We start from the raw sequence: 15,248 nt of genomic DNA on the forward strand, positions 1-15,248 counted from the left end.
CAAGTCTTCTGAAGGCCTATAGTGCCGACTTTAAAATCATTGAACCTCTGTATGCCGCATTCGTTTCTGTGTATTTGGTATCGGGACAACTCGCCTTGTTTACATGTTCACCCATGATCACGCTGTTCTTACGACCTGACTACGTTATACATGTACTACGATCATCATGCTGATTGTCATTGTCATATAAAATTTATAAAAGTTCTCAAGCTTTTGTTTATAGATATAGGAAGATGTGGTATGAGTGCCAATGAGACAACTCTCCATCCAAATAACAATTTATAAAAGTAAACCATTATAGGTCAAGGTACGTCCATTACGTATGTTTGTATGTAATTTGGACCTCTTGTCCTTTTTCTCCAACGGCTCAATCATTCTTGACACATCTGTGTCAATCCTACTAATGTTCACTAAAGCATCATCATTTGATCTTGATGGACCAGCAATAAGTTGTGTTTCAGGTTAGATTGGTCGGTCAGACATATATCTCCTGGATCATGATTCGTTACTATCAGTTCTCCCTCTGCCTCAACCTCTAGCATTACCCTTGTGTAGATTTTGGTTGCATGAATGCATTGTTTCCGAGAAACTACTTATCAATGAGAAATAGAGGAATGATACAGTATTTATATGGAAGACAATGTTAACGTTATTGCTGGGAGCGTAGTAAGATCGCAATTATGGACATGGTATGATCGTAGTATGGATGTGGTAAGAGAGTGCTATAATCGCAGTAGAAACGTGATACGATTGTGTTGTAATCTGATAAATTGTGGTATTGTTGTAGTGAGGACGTAATGAGGGTAGAAAGATCGTGATAATTGTAGTGAGGTCGCAGAGTAAGCGTGGTGAGAATGTGTTATATTGGTAGCGGGATCTTTGTAGAAGCGTAATGAGAACGTAGTAGCAACGTGATTGAAACGACAATTTACATTTTCATGCTGCTCATACTAAGAGCTCACCACGATCTTAATTTATTTTAGATGGCGGTGAGTGTGGTGCGATCATGGTCTAGTGAGACTGGGGCTTAATATCTTGTGAAAAACATGTGTCACTATAATAAATAATTTACTTACTTTCTTTCTTATATTCATATTTTAAAATGTCTTTTAAAGTTATGTATAAACTGGATAACAATTTACTTATTTTTTTATATTTCAGATACCTACACTGGAAGATTCAAAACATTTTGCTGCGTACCTTATTTTGTTTATTTGTATATAGTTCTTATTTGTTTAGAAGTGGGCGTGGCCATGTTGGTTACTTTCGCCAAAGATGATGATGTGTATTTCGATCCGGTGCATAATGTGACAACTACAGACTTTGGAGTAAAAATCAGTAGTAATATACCCGTGTTTGTGACGTTGATTGTATTTTCCGTGATTATAGGTGGAGCGTTCTTCCTTAATATATTCACATGGGGTCAGGCAGTCATTGCGGTTGTTTGGTCGCAGAAGAGACGCGTGATGAATGCTGGGTCACAGCTCGATAGGATAAAATTAGATGGATTGATGCATAAACTGAAACTTGAAGTTGATATCATGGCTAAAATGGTGACAAGCATGGATGGATTTACCGAAAATCAGACTCGACTTGTCGTCGTTGTCGACGGTTTAGATAGCTGTGAACAAGATAAAGTGTTACAAGTTTTAGATACGATTAAGACTTTATTTTCAGACGAAGACTCGCCATTTATCACTATTTTAGCTGTAGATCCACAAATCATTATAAAAGGAATTGAGAGCAATATTAAGACGTCATTTGTAGATACGAATGTAAATGGGTTTGATTATTTACGAAATGTTGTACATCTGCCCTTCTATTTACAAAGCCAGGGAATGGCTATACCTAAACAAACCATGACCAAAGGCTTCTCACAGTATGATGTGTCAGAAACTAGGCCGAAGGTTGGTATTGCTACATTGAGGAACAATTAAATTTACCATGTATAAAATCTTGTGAGGTCTTATGATTAATCTCATCTATAGGCGCATGTCGAGTACAGTGAAAATGAAAGTGACATTCTAAATTGCCTCTATAGATAGTAATCCCATTTCAAAAGTGCCTTCACTTGGTATCATTACAGTAAGAACTTAATTAAGAAGATGTGGTATGATTTCCAAGAGACAACCCTAGAAGAACCAGATGGAAAAGAAGTTAATAACTATAGGTCACCATGTAGCCTTCAACATTGAGCAAAACCAATTCTGTACAGTAGGCTACTAAAAGCCTTTTAATGACTTATAAAACAATTGAAACAAGAAAATATGTTCAAATGAAACTGCCCTTATACTCATATTGTCTTTTTCATTTTTATACGCCCGTCGTCTTTTAGACGGGACGTATTATGGTATACTGTTGTCCGTCCGTCCGTCCTTCTGTCCGGCCATCAGTCCGTCTATCCGTCCGTCGTCCACACTTCGGACAATAACTCAAAAACACTATCACCAATTTCCATGAAACTTAAGTGAATTGTTTATATCTATTGACGTAAGCTCCCTTTCGTTTTTTTTTATTCAGATTTTACGTTTTGGATTTATGGGGCTTTATTCATAAAAAAGGGGGGATTTTCAACACTTCGGACAATAACTCAAAAAGGCTTTCACCAATGTCCATGAAACTTTGGTGAATTGTTAATATCTATTGATGTTAGCTGCCTTTCAATTTTTATAAATTTCAGATTTTAAGTTTTGGATTTATGTGGCTTTATTCATAAAAAAAGGGGGATTTTGAACACTTCGGACAATAACTCAAAAAGGCTTTCACCAATGTCCATGAAACTTTGGTGAATTGTTTATATCTATTGATGTAAGCTCCCTTTCAATTTTTATAAATTTCAGATCTATCTATTTTAAGTTTTGGATTTATGGGGCTTTATTCATAAAAAAAGGGGGATTTTCAACACTTGGACAATAACTCAAAAAGGCTTTCACCAATGTCCATGAAACTTTGGTGAATTGTTTATATCTATTGATGCAAGCTCCCTTTCAATTTTTATAAATTTCAGATTTTACATTTCCGTGTTATGAATGTTTATGCTTAAAAAAGGGGTGATTTTCCAATTTTGGGACAATAACTAACACTTTCACAAAATTTTATGCAACTTTGATAAATTGTTTATATCTATTGACATAAGCTCCCTTTCCATTTTTATAAATTTTAGATTTTACGTTTTCTTAAGTAATGAATTTTCATACTTAAAAAAGGGGGATTTTATGAAACTTTGGTGAATATATTAATGTAACATCCCTTTTGATTTGTATATATATTTCTAGTTGATCATATAAATTCATTTAAAGCATAAAAGACAAGTTAAAAAAGCAACGGGCGTATCATGCGCTAAAGCGCAGCCCTTTATTAGCCATGGCGTTGTCAGTTTGTTTTAGATTTATGAGTTTGACTGTCCCTTTGGTATCTTTCGTCCCTCTTTTATAAAATTGATAAAGGAGAGAGGGAATGTGTCAAAGAGACAAAGAGCAGTAAACAGCACAAGGCCACCATTAGTCGGTCTACAACACAGCCAAAAAAAAATAAAAAATACAATGGGCTTCAGCTGGCCCCTAAAATTTATTTCCATGATTACCAACCCCATGCAGTTACATTTAATCTACTCATAAGAACAAAATTGCATGTTGAAGTAGAATTTAGTTTTAATTTTAAAATTTTAGTCCGTACAGCATCAGGAGTCGACTGTATCATCTACAACAGTTTATGAGATGAGAAAGAAGAGTCGGAGGAAACAAGGTCGGTCTGACAGTCTGTCAATAGCTGGAACATCCAACTTTGATATCACAGGAAACTTCTTCAGCAAGAATGACTACTTTAGTGATGTTAATCCACGTAGTATGAGGCGATTGTTAAATATCGTGGCAGTTACAGGTAAGTCAATATCAGTTTCTTTTAAAATTAACAAAATTAATATTTGACAAGTTTTCACAAAAGAACTTGTTGTAGTTCATCACAAATATTAAAGCCAGAATTCTGCCCCATTTTCATTTTAACAAATATGAAAAAAACAAATATAAATTACAAAATATTGTTTAGGTATTAATAAAAGCAGATCTAAGTGATTAATATGTAAGACAGAAAACTATCAAACAACACAAAAACAAAAGACATCAGTCTTCAAAGGGAGACAACCATCAATAACATTGAAGTGGAATACCAAAGACCATGTATTATCAGTGGCTGGAATTTCAACAAGTACAGATAGACATAATCTTGTGCAATACTTGGAACAAATTTGAGCATAATTTCAATGTATAAAATGTAAACAAAAGAAATAATATTAATTTTTTTTCAGGTCGTTTGTTGAGAGCATACAACATAGATTTTAGTTGGTATCGTCTGGCATCATGGATTAACATCATAGAACAATGGCCGTACAGAACATCATGGATTATATTGTATTATGAAGAGAAAGAAATGATGGATAATAATTCTACATTGTTTTCTATTTATCAGAAGTAAGTTTGTTGTTGTAAAGAGAGGGTGCAGGGGTTGGACCCAAAAGATCTGTACTTTATACCTTTCTTACAGCAAATCCAGTTCTACATCATGTATATATGTAAATGATAAGACAGATATGTGTACAGAATGTTTTTTATGCCCCACCTACGATAGTAGAGGGGGATATTATGTTTTCTAGTCTGTGCCTCCGTTGGTCCGTCCGTCTGTGCGTCTGTTTGCTTCAGGTTAAAGTTTTTGGTCAATGTAGTTTTTGAAGAAGTTGAAGTCTAATCAACTTGAAACTTAGTACACATGTTTCCTATGATATGATCTTTCTAATTTTGATTCTAAATTAAAGTTTTGACCCCAATTTCACAGTCCACTGAACATAGAAAATGATAGTGCGAGTGGGGCATCCGTGTACTTGGGACACATTCTTGTTTGAAAATAAAATTGTTATAGCTTAAGCTGGGGTCACACATTCACGATTTTTACTGCCGTCCTTGACAGGATCATTCCCGATTAAAATTTATCAAAAGTCTGATCAAGATCCTATGAATCGTGGATGTAAATTCAAACTTTAAAAATTTAATCACGACAACAATCAGATATTGTTCAGGAAGCGTTGATATTCAACTGTTTCCAAGCGAATTTATCCCGATAATCCCGTTCTAAATCGGCTTCTAATCCAATTTTTATCTTTCGCCAGGTAAAATTCGACCGAGTCTGTCACGACTGCTTCCCGATTCTACCGAATGTAATCCGACAGAGATCAGATAGTGACAAGACAGTGAACCGACGCTGACGGAAGTTATCATTTCGAACAAATTTCTCCAGTCATTCCCGTTCCACAGGACGCCGTCCCGAATACACAGAACATTATTAGGAATTTGATCCGATACAGCAGAATCTGTCACGACATAGGCACGATTGTAATACGACTAGACAAAATCGACTGAGTTTCCCCGAATGTTACGGGACGCACCTAACAGTCGGGGTGCTTTGCCGAACTATTCGGACCCTTCCCGACCAGTAGGAATCTGTTACGAACTAAAACGACTGCGTTCAGACAATAATAGGACATTCCAGATAATTGAGGATACTAATCCGACTTTTTCACTTTTTGTGTCGTATCGCTGTCTGATCTCAAACGGGAGTAATAATCGGCAATGTGTGAACCCCGCATTACACTACATCATCAAGCATGAACAAATTTAATTTCAAAATGTAAATATATATCTGTGTATTATGATTAGTTTACAGGATGAAAGCATTACTAAATTCATCAGCAAATAAAACTTATGGGGGAAAATTGGGAAAAAATATAAATCAGTTTCTTAACTTCAATTGTATACCATTTTTATACGACCACAAAAAAAAATTTGGATCGTATAATGGTATGATGTTGTCGTCGTCATCTGCGTCGTCGAAAGACACATTGGTTTCTGGACAATAACTTCAGTTTAAGTGAATGGATCTCTTTGAAACTAATAACAAGGTTCAATACCACAACAGAAAGGTTGGAATTGATTTTGGGGATGATGGTCCCAACGGTTTGGGAATTAAGGGCCCAAAAGGGGCCCAAAACAAGCATTATTCTACTTTCAGGATAATAACATGTGTATAAGTATTTCAATCGCTCTGAAATTGTTCCACAATGTTTAATACCACAAGTAGAAGGTTTGGATTCATTTTGGGGGTTATGGTGCCAACAGTTTAGGAATTAAGGGCCAAAAACAATCATTTTTGATGTTTCTGGACAATAACTTGTATGTAAGAGTATAGATCTATCTGACATTGTACCGCAAGGTTCCATATTACAAAAGGAAAGGCAGGGATCGAGTGTGGGGATAATTGCTCCAAGGGGATATTCAAAAAGTTTTGGGGGGTTCAATTTTTTTAAAGGGTTCAACAAATTTTTTCAAAATTTTTAAAAGTTTCAAGAAGAAATCTTTAATTGCACAGTATTGCGCAATAGATTTGCAAGATCTTGATATTTGTTTTTTGTCAGAAACCTCTATTATGTCAAAAATTTGATAATCCAAATTCAGACAGTATCAAGCTTGAATATTTTGTCCAAATTTGGCCGTACTGTTCAGGGTTCAACCTCTGCGGTCGTATCAGGCTATCCTCAGCGAAGCATTTTATTACATAACTCATATAAATCATGCACATATAAATGGCATGTTTAAATTCAAATAAGAAATAAAAGGAATAATCTGTCTATCTGGAAACATATCAATTGATTTTTTTCTATGCTTTAAAGAATTAATTGTGATTCATTATTATTCAGGGACTAATATATTGATTGTCATGGATTGTGTGGGTAAAGATGAACCATACAATGGAAAGTTTTACACAATATAAATTTGTATGTAGGCTTACATGTAGAATGTGTCAAAACCCAAAATGTTTGGTATCAATAAAAATCACAATTATACTTGGCTGACTGAATTAATAAGTAGTTAAATACTGTAAAATCACAATTATACTTGGCTGACTGAATTCATAAGTAGTTAAATACTGTAAAATCAAAATTATTGTGTTCATTTATTATTGCGATTTTGTCATTTTAGACTAAAATGCAATATTGAGAAAAGTCCTGTGTAACTCATTAAAAAAAAATCAAAATATGAGTTTTAATAATTGTGATTATAACTCAGTAGCATTTTCCGTAAAATAAAAACATCACAATAATTTCTGAATTTACAGTAATACATTGTTTGAACTATGACTTAATTGCAAAAGCTAAACAAAAAGAATATCAGAAAAGAACAAAATGGTTAGAAAATAGAATGAAACAAAAGAATTTTCTGTCAGACTGATAAATGTATCGTGTTATTTTATATTTTTACCAGAATTGCAGATAAATTACCAATTTCAAAAGAAGTTGAGCCTCTGCTTGAGATAGATAGAAATCCACGAAAATTAGAAGCTTTCTTATCTAGTAAATCCTCGTCATCCAAAAGTCAAATGTTGACAATCGCTGATCTAAAGAAATTCCTGCCGTGTACGATCAATCTGGATCCATACCTCAGGAAACTTATCAGAGGTAATTATTATTGTGGTACATTACAGGCATGGTGGATTTTTGTGTATTTCGACTTATTCCAAAAACCCAGTTATTTCTTAGTGCAATTCATTTAGACAACAACAACAAACAAATAATCACAACTTCTCTTTCCAAAAAAAGATTTTTACAGTGTAGTACTTTGGGACAAATTATAGAAAAATTATAGAAAAATCTATGAGCTATAAATCAAAATACGGATAATTTTATTTTAAGTGGGTATTTATGCAGTTTGACCATTTTAGAGATTCTAATTTTGGAACTTTTCAAACTGGACTAAATCACTACTTTACTTTAAAATTCATACCCCAATTTTTTTTATACATGTAATTTCATCCCAATACTTACTATTTTATGCATGTAATGAAATAAATTTGGAAGGTGTTTGAAATTTTTTCAAGTTGTACACTGTCCACACTAGGGACTCCATTTGTTTGACAACAAATAACTATATACATGTCCCTGGACCGTCTGTTGGCAAATGGGTTCAAACTTGCTTTTTGAATGAAATTTTAGGACCATTTAAATTTTCAACTGAAAGGCTTTGCTTTGGATATTAGTAGGTCCTGTAAAATTATCAGTTCAAAGAATATGATATGCTGACATTTTGTTATTTAGAAATTAAAGTTTCCTTCATAGAAAAGCTAAGGCCATTTCTTTTCTTTGATCATATTATGCCTTTGAAAATTCAATTAAGTGTTTTTAATAATTTTTTTAAATATCTGAAATTGAATTTTGAGTCGGCAGTACTTTATTTAAGGGTTATTATTCATTTTTTTAATGGCAAGACGATCAATTTAATGGAAATTTACCATATTAAATGTAACCATAATTAAAAGACCTAATTTAATGGGTATATTTCATGGCTCATTAATGCCAGGGTATTCTCACAGTAGTGAGTGCACATTGAATCCAGTGATCAATTTTAAAAGATTTGTGAAAAATGCCAAGAAATAATGAAAGCTGTAAAAAAATAAAACATACAACAAAAGACAGTAATAACTGATAGACATATTTTATTATTTCCAATCATGGTGTAAATAGAGCAGTACAATCATACATAACTAAATTAACAGATTCATTAATAAAGAAGAAAAGTAATTTTTATAATTTAATAGAGCAGAAAATAATACATATGAAAATTATAACCTGTTTTATTTCTAATCTTAAAATTTTTAACCTTTTATCCAAATCTGATTTTTTTTTTAGCTTTTTATTCAATACATTTATAAAATAATTCAATATAATTGTTCTTGTCTTTACATTTGTGGTCTACAGACGCCTTACCAGGTAAACAGTGTTGTCATATCAAATTTAATGTTTATTGTATATATTTTACATTAGCGTGAATTTAATATACACTAGTAGTGAAATCTGCTTCATTTGATGCTTTTCACATAAGTTTAATACCTGTGTTTAATTTGATATTCAATGTATATTTTACATGGTTTATACATATGCTGTGAATTAAATATCCACTAGTCATGCTAGATGTGAATTCATCTCTATTTGCTGCTTTTCACATTAAGTTTAATACCTGTGTTGAATAACGTTTTTCTTTAGAACTAATCACCTAAAATAATAACATTGTCTTTTTTTGTTTTTAACATAAATAATACTTTGAATTTAATATCCACCAATTGTGACATCATCTTTATTTGCTGCTTTTCACCTAATTTTAATACCTGTGTTTAATAACATTTTCTTTTAATAGATCACCTTAAATAATAACATTATCTTTTCGTAAATTTTATTTTAATTAGAGCTAATTTCCTAATGCATGTAGCGTAAAACTTCGGTTGACTTGCTTGTTTTGTTTGTAAAAAAAATATCTCAAGCTTTGTAATAAAGATTGACATCTTCAAAAAATATGTATAGGCATAGTTAAACCTGTATGTATTATATTTGAATTTGATTGGAGGTTATTCCAATTACAATTGTACAATTTACAAACAAAGCAAACATGCTAACCAAAGTTTCACTCTACAAGCAATTGGAAATTAGCTCTAACAAGCTTTATTACCCTCGCCTAGGTAGTTGTGTAGAAGTGTGATTTTTTTTTTACTTATCAGTGTTTAGCAGCTTTTGTTAAATGGGCTAAATAAAATATGTGGTTCATTTTGATATGTCACAAGTAAAATATTAATCTAAGACAAATGTTTTGCAAATAGTGCAAAACTGGCTTGTGGTATTCTAATGACAGTAAAATAATTGCATTACAGTGCTTCTAAAAAAGCATGCAAAACAAAACATTGATCAACTTGCTTGCTACGTTTGCTTGGTTGTTTGCAAACAATAGGTAGGCGGGGTTTCAGTCAGTTTTTACATATACTGGGATTTGATTGGACAATAAGAATTGACATGAAATGAATTTAATGTTTATTGTCCAATCAAATTCCAGTAAATAGTAAACAAACATCCAAACAAATATAGCAAGCAAGTTAATCAATTATTTGTTGCATGCTTTTATAGAAGTGCTGTAAATGTTGCATGCAAATAGTGTTATTATAAATGCATAAAAAGATTTACTAAGTTAGAAAACTGCAAACAAAAAATATTGTCTTGAAGCAGCTAAAATGAATGAAAAAAAAACAAGTCTACAGTGACATGATTAGCTGTCAAAGAAAAATTACAATTTATAAAATTTATTCTATTTTTAGAATTACAGAAGAGTACTGATGTCTTCAGATCTGAGTTCCCCATGTTTCCTCCTGCGTCTGGCATGTCTACCTCCGTTCTAGGAGTACCACCATCCATGGCCACAGGAATGATTCCAGATCAATATGCCACACCCAGACGATTGAGTAACATCAGAAATCAGAGTGCCTCAAATCTGTTGCAGACAGATAGGCAGATGCCACCTGCAATGCCACAGTATGGAAATATGCCGTATTATCCACCACATTTTTATGGCATGCCATCCTATATGCCACAGTTATCATCTAATGCCAAACTAATACCAGAAATGACAGCAAAACAAGCTACTCCTGATACTTTTATTAAGGTAATAGATACTCATTGTAGGCAACAAATTTTAAAGAGACCTCAGTGGTCGTGTGGTCTTCTATTTATTCGTGTTTACAAATTTTCATGGAAGGATTGAAAATTGCATTTAATTTTTAGATATCGATTTTGAGTATTTGTCAAAGACAACATACAGGCTTATAGAAAATGTGTACTTTATTGAACTTTTAAACTTGTGGTCGCCCTATAACCCTCAAAATCCTGGATAAAATAGTAATGAATCCAAAGAAAGTGGTGCTTCTTCTGAATCAACCTGTCAACAGAAATCATACACACTGACAGTCAACAAAATCTCAACTCTCAATAGAAATTTAAATAAGAAATGGTTTGATTGCCAATGAGACAACTTCAAAAGAAACCAAATGACACAGATATTAACAATTATAGGTCACCTTACATGTCAACAATGAGCAAAGCCAATACCACATAGTCAGCTATAAAAAGCTCCAAAATGATAATTGTAAAACAATTCAAACAGGAAAAGTCACAGCCTAATTTTTATGCCCCACCTACGATAGTAGAGGGGCATTATGTTTTCTGGTCTGTGCCTCCGTTCGTCCGTGTGTCCGTCCGTCCGTCTGTGCGTTCGTCTGTTCGCTTCAGGTTAAAGTTTTTGGTCAAGGTAGTTTTGGATGAAGCTGAAGTCCAATCAACTTGAAACTTAATACACATGTTCCCCATGATATGATCTTTCTAATTTCAATGCCAAATTATAGTTTTGACCCCAATTTCATGGTCCACTGAACATAGAAAATGATAGTGCAAAGTTCAGGTTCAAGTTTTTGGTCAAGGTAGTTTTTGATGAAGTTAAAGTTACATCAACTTGAAACTTAGAACACATGTTCCTATGATATGATCTTTCTAATTTTAATTCCAAATTAAAGTTTTGACCCCAATTTCACTGTCCACTGAACATAGAAAATGATAGTGGGAGTGGGGCATCCGTGTACTATGGACACATTCTTGTTGTACAAATAAATAACTAAAAACAAATATGTAACACAGCAACAAACAACAACCACTCAATCACAGCTATGGACAGGCACATACATTAGAATGTTCTCATAAAACATGCCAGGCAAAACAATATTTAATAGAAATTTTGAAAAAAGAAAGAAAAAATCTGACATGTTGGAGAAAGACATACAGTTGTTGTGGCCATTCATAAAAATGTTAGCATGAGATAATACAATTAATGGGGCTTTAATACCCCCTCTTTAAAAAAGTGGGGGTATACTGTTTTATCTCTGTCTGTTTAACTGTCCTATGAATATTTGTCTTCACATCTTTCTCAGGAACTACATTACTGTCTATTATAAGGATTTCTGAAATTTGGCTTTAGGATGTATATAAATCAGCTATACTCTTGTGATACATTTTCAGATTCATCACTCAACAACTTCCTGGCCAGGTATCATTAGTGGGCAGTAGCTTGCAGTTTCATTTATTTTTTTTATTTTTTTCAGGGTTACAACAATGAAAGATTGAGTTTGATGTCTGTACAGGATGTTTGTAGTCTGTTATCCAAACTTGATGGCATCAACAATACATTCCTACTGAAATACCAAGACTGTGTGATGGATAACAACATCAGTGGGCGTGTCCTTGTCAACTGTGACCTTAGTGAACTTGGACAAGTCTTAAATATGAAGTTTGGTGATTGGCAGTTATTTAAAGCGGCGGTTAAATCACTTATTGAGAGAGAGAATAATCTCACGGCTAGAAAAATGAACCCCGTGAGAGAAGAATCAGAAATGAATAGAAATTCACAGAATAGTTTTGGATCAGGTTCAACGGTTGGTTCGAGTGTTTCTAACGGAACAAATAATAAATCGGAAAAGTCACAAAAAGTGTTCAGGTCAACAAACTCTGAAGGTTCAGGATCCTTGAAATATAAGCTCCCCAAAAATGACAATGCTGATGATTTTGAGACGATTACGGAACATGAAGAGCTGGTGGCCCTTAATAGGAGAAGTAAAATGCCTCGTAACGATAGTGTTATCCAGCAAATGAGTTACGAATCTAGTCTACTTCACGATGCCATTCATAGCTTTTCTCAAATGGATGAAGAAGATGAGGATGAAGAGTCGGATAGCGATTTAGAAGAAATTGATGCGGACGCAACTCCATCTGGAAGTCTCTCAAGCGTTTTAGAAATTGGATCTGAAGTAAAGAAGAAGAAAACTCTTCCTGTTCAATTCTCTTTGTCATCGGAACAGGACAATGATGTTTCACTTGATTCAGCAAGAATTTCTATAACTGGAAGAGACACTGAACCGTTACTAGGGGCAACAGCCTTTCCACAGGTGGAATCAGACAGCAGTTTATACAGAGAAAGTCATCATGAAAGTTTAGATGAGATAAGACAGATGTTATCTCAGGATTTAGGACGACAGAGCTCACCAAATTTGTCGAGGACTAAATTGAAGTCAGCGCTGACTGTGGTAAGGAATGAAGACATTTCAAAGTCCACCGATTCTGGCGGTTTCACTCCTGGTTTCACTCCTGGTCTTGGTGCAGGAAATCGTTCCCCACAATTTTCAGCCGGATCAGGATTGAACAACGATGAAGTTGAACTTGTCAATGAAGTCGACCATCATCATCATAAGTTGACAAAGGAAAATTCTATTGAAGATAGTATACACGACTTTGTTATAGACTCAGCACAGAATAGGTCAGGTCAGAGGTCATCTCCAAGCAGTGTGGATGATATACAAATGATTATATTAGACCATAGTAAAGACAAGGGACCAGAAGCTTTTGTATAATACAGGGAACCAGTTTGCTTTAATTTGATACTGTGGATTCATTATTATTCCTTGGATACCAATTTTCGTGGGTTTTGTGGGTACAGGTGAACCACGAATTCATATGTTAAACGAATAACATATTTTCTATAGGCTTTGTACACAGAAATCGGCAGACCATAAAATTCAAATATCCACGAAAATGCAAGTTTTCCTCAATCCACAAATATCGGTACCCAAGAAAATATTTGAATCCACAGTAGAATGAATGAAAATGTTAAAAAATTTCAAAAATTTGATCGAATAATCAATTACTATGGACTAACTCATTTTTTTCTTGTGAATTAATTTTTGTGAATTGAGAACAAATTGTAAATTTGCGGGAATTTAAAAACACGAAATTCTAGAGTCTGTGTCAAGGACATTAATTTAAAAAAATACTTAATGATTACTTATGCTGTAGTCAGTTTTGTTTGAGATCAAATTTATTGTTATATTTATTCCAGAATTTTGTTTGTAAAAGTTGTAAAGACTTTTTCATGTTTCTTTTTATTAATAGATAGGTTTTGATGTAATTTTTTAAAATGAGTTATTTCCCGTGGGCTATCATTAAGAAGAGGTGAATGGCTGATTTTCCTTTTTGACTAGATCTGACAGTTTTATACTAGTCAAGGTCATTAAAACCCCCATTATTTACTGTAAATTCAGAAATTATTGCGAAAAATGCGACAAGGTTATAATCGCAATAATTCAAACTCGCATTTTGAAATTTTGTATATCAATTAAACAGAATTTTCTATATAACGCAAAAATTAAAATCGCATTTCAGACTAAAATGACCAAATCGCAATAATAAATGCACGCAATAATTTCTGAATTTACAGTATTTGACTATGGTCTAGCTGTTAGATTGACCTGTTTAATTTGACTGATTTATGTAAGGATTTATTTAACTTTAATAGACAGGAGGGTTGTAATGAGGGTACCATCATGAATAATAACCGTAAAAATTATTGCCAAATGATGTAAACAGTAATTTTTGGTGCATGACTATAACATGTACACTTTCTTTTACATTTGTAGATGAAAAAAAATCAAATAGTTCTGATGAATCACGTTTATTTGTTTCCAAAAATAATGGTAAGGACAATTATTTGAGACCTTTAAAGAATTACAATAAGGATATTTTAACCAATTTGACGTTAACGGTAGGCGAAAATTACTGTTTGACGCCTGACAGTTAAGGGCACTACCCTCAGACAGGTAACGATAACAAAGGGAAAGTAACTCTTTCTCAAATTATGTCAACAGAAACCTTAATCTATAATTCTAATGCAACAACGTTTGTAACGTTCATTTTGATTGGATAACGTCACTTTCTTACATGGCATCAATTGACAATTGATGCTATGGGATGTACGCGCAAGCGCAGACGGCATATGACAGATTTTAAATACGTGTTTTAACGTTGTTTTCTGTCAGTTTCATTAGAATGGAGATAACAATATTGTATTTTAAGCTCCGACGGCATCAATTGGGGATTTGATGGTCGCAAATACCCGTTTACTGCCTCCGCTAACGCGTCGCCAGTAAACTTAATTTGCGACCATCAAATCCCCAATTGATGCCGTCGGAGCTTAAAATACAATACAGTTATCTCCTAAATGACATTCCTTTTATCAAGTTTGTTTTTTGCCTCATAAGTATATCTTATGAAATATATTATTTGCAAAATTTACCTTACATTCATTTCTTTGATTTAATATGTCTCTGGTATAAGGCAGCATTCAAGTGTATAAGACTTTTAAACGAAGGCATCATTATTACAATGAATATAGCCTAGAAAGAAGGCTGGAATGGGAGTACTGCATGACAAATGACCGAATGACGTTAACAGCAATTTTTGATGCATGACCATAAAATGAACACTTTTTATCACTAAGAATTTTTTTTTAAAG

General features: G+C 33.4%; 1 protein-coding gene across 2 annotated transcripts in view; it reads left to right on the forward strand.

Moving 5' to 3' along the window:
- LOC139486207 (kinase D-interacting substrate of 220 kDa-like) overlaps nucleotides 1–14,563 on the forward strand; it is a 50,232-nt gene extending 35,669 nt beyond the window's left edge. For both annotated transcript variants that reach the window (XM_071271001.1, XM_071271000.1), the window contains exons 18-23: nucleotides 1,162–1,907; nucleotides 3,669–3,879; nucleotides 4,304–4,466; nucleotides 7,308–7,501; nucleotides 10,180–10,523; nucleotides 12,010–14,563. In XM_071271001.1, coding sequence (XP_071127102.1) covers nucleotides 1,162–1,907; nucleotides 3,669–3,879; nucleotides 4,304–4,466; nucleotides 7,308–7,501; nucleotides 10,180–10,523; nucleotides 12,010–13,311 — 2,960 coding nt within the window. In that variant the 3' untranslated portion in view covers nucleotides 13,312–14,563. The remainder of the gene's footprint in view (nucleotides 1–1,161; nucleotides 1,908–3,668; nucleotides 3,880–4,303; nucleotides 4,467–7,307; nucleotides 7,502–10,179; nucleotides 10,524–12,009) is intronic.
- The last annotated feature ends 685 nt before the right edge of the window (nucleotides 14,564–15,248 follow it).

This window comes from Mytilus edulis, chromosome 8, assembly GCF_963676685.1.
Source record: "Mytilus edulis chromosome 8, xbMytEdul2.2, whole genome shotgun sequence".
NCBI classification, from domain to species: Eukaryota; Metazoa; Mollusca; class Bivalvia; order Mytilida; family Mytilidae; genus Mytilus; species Mytilus edulis.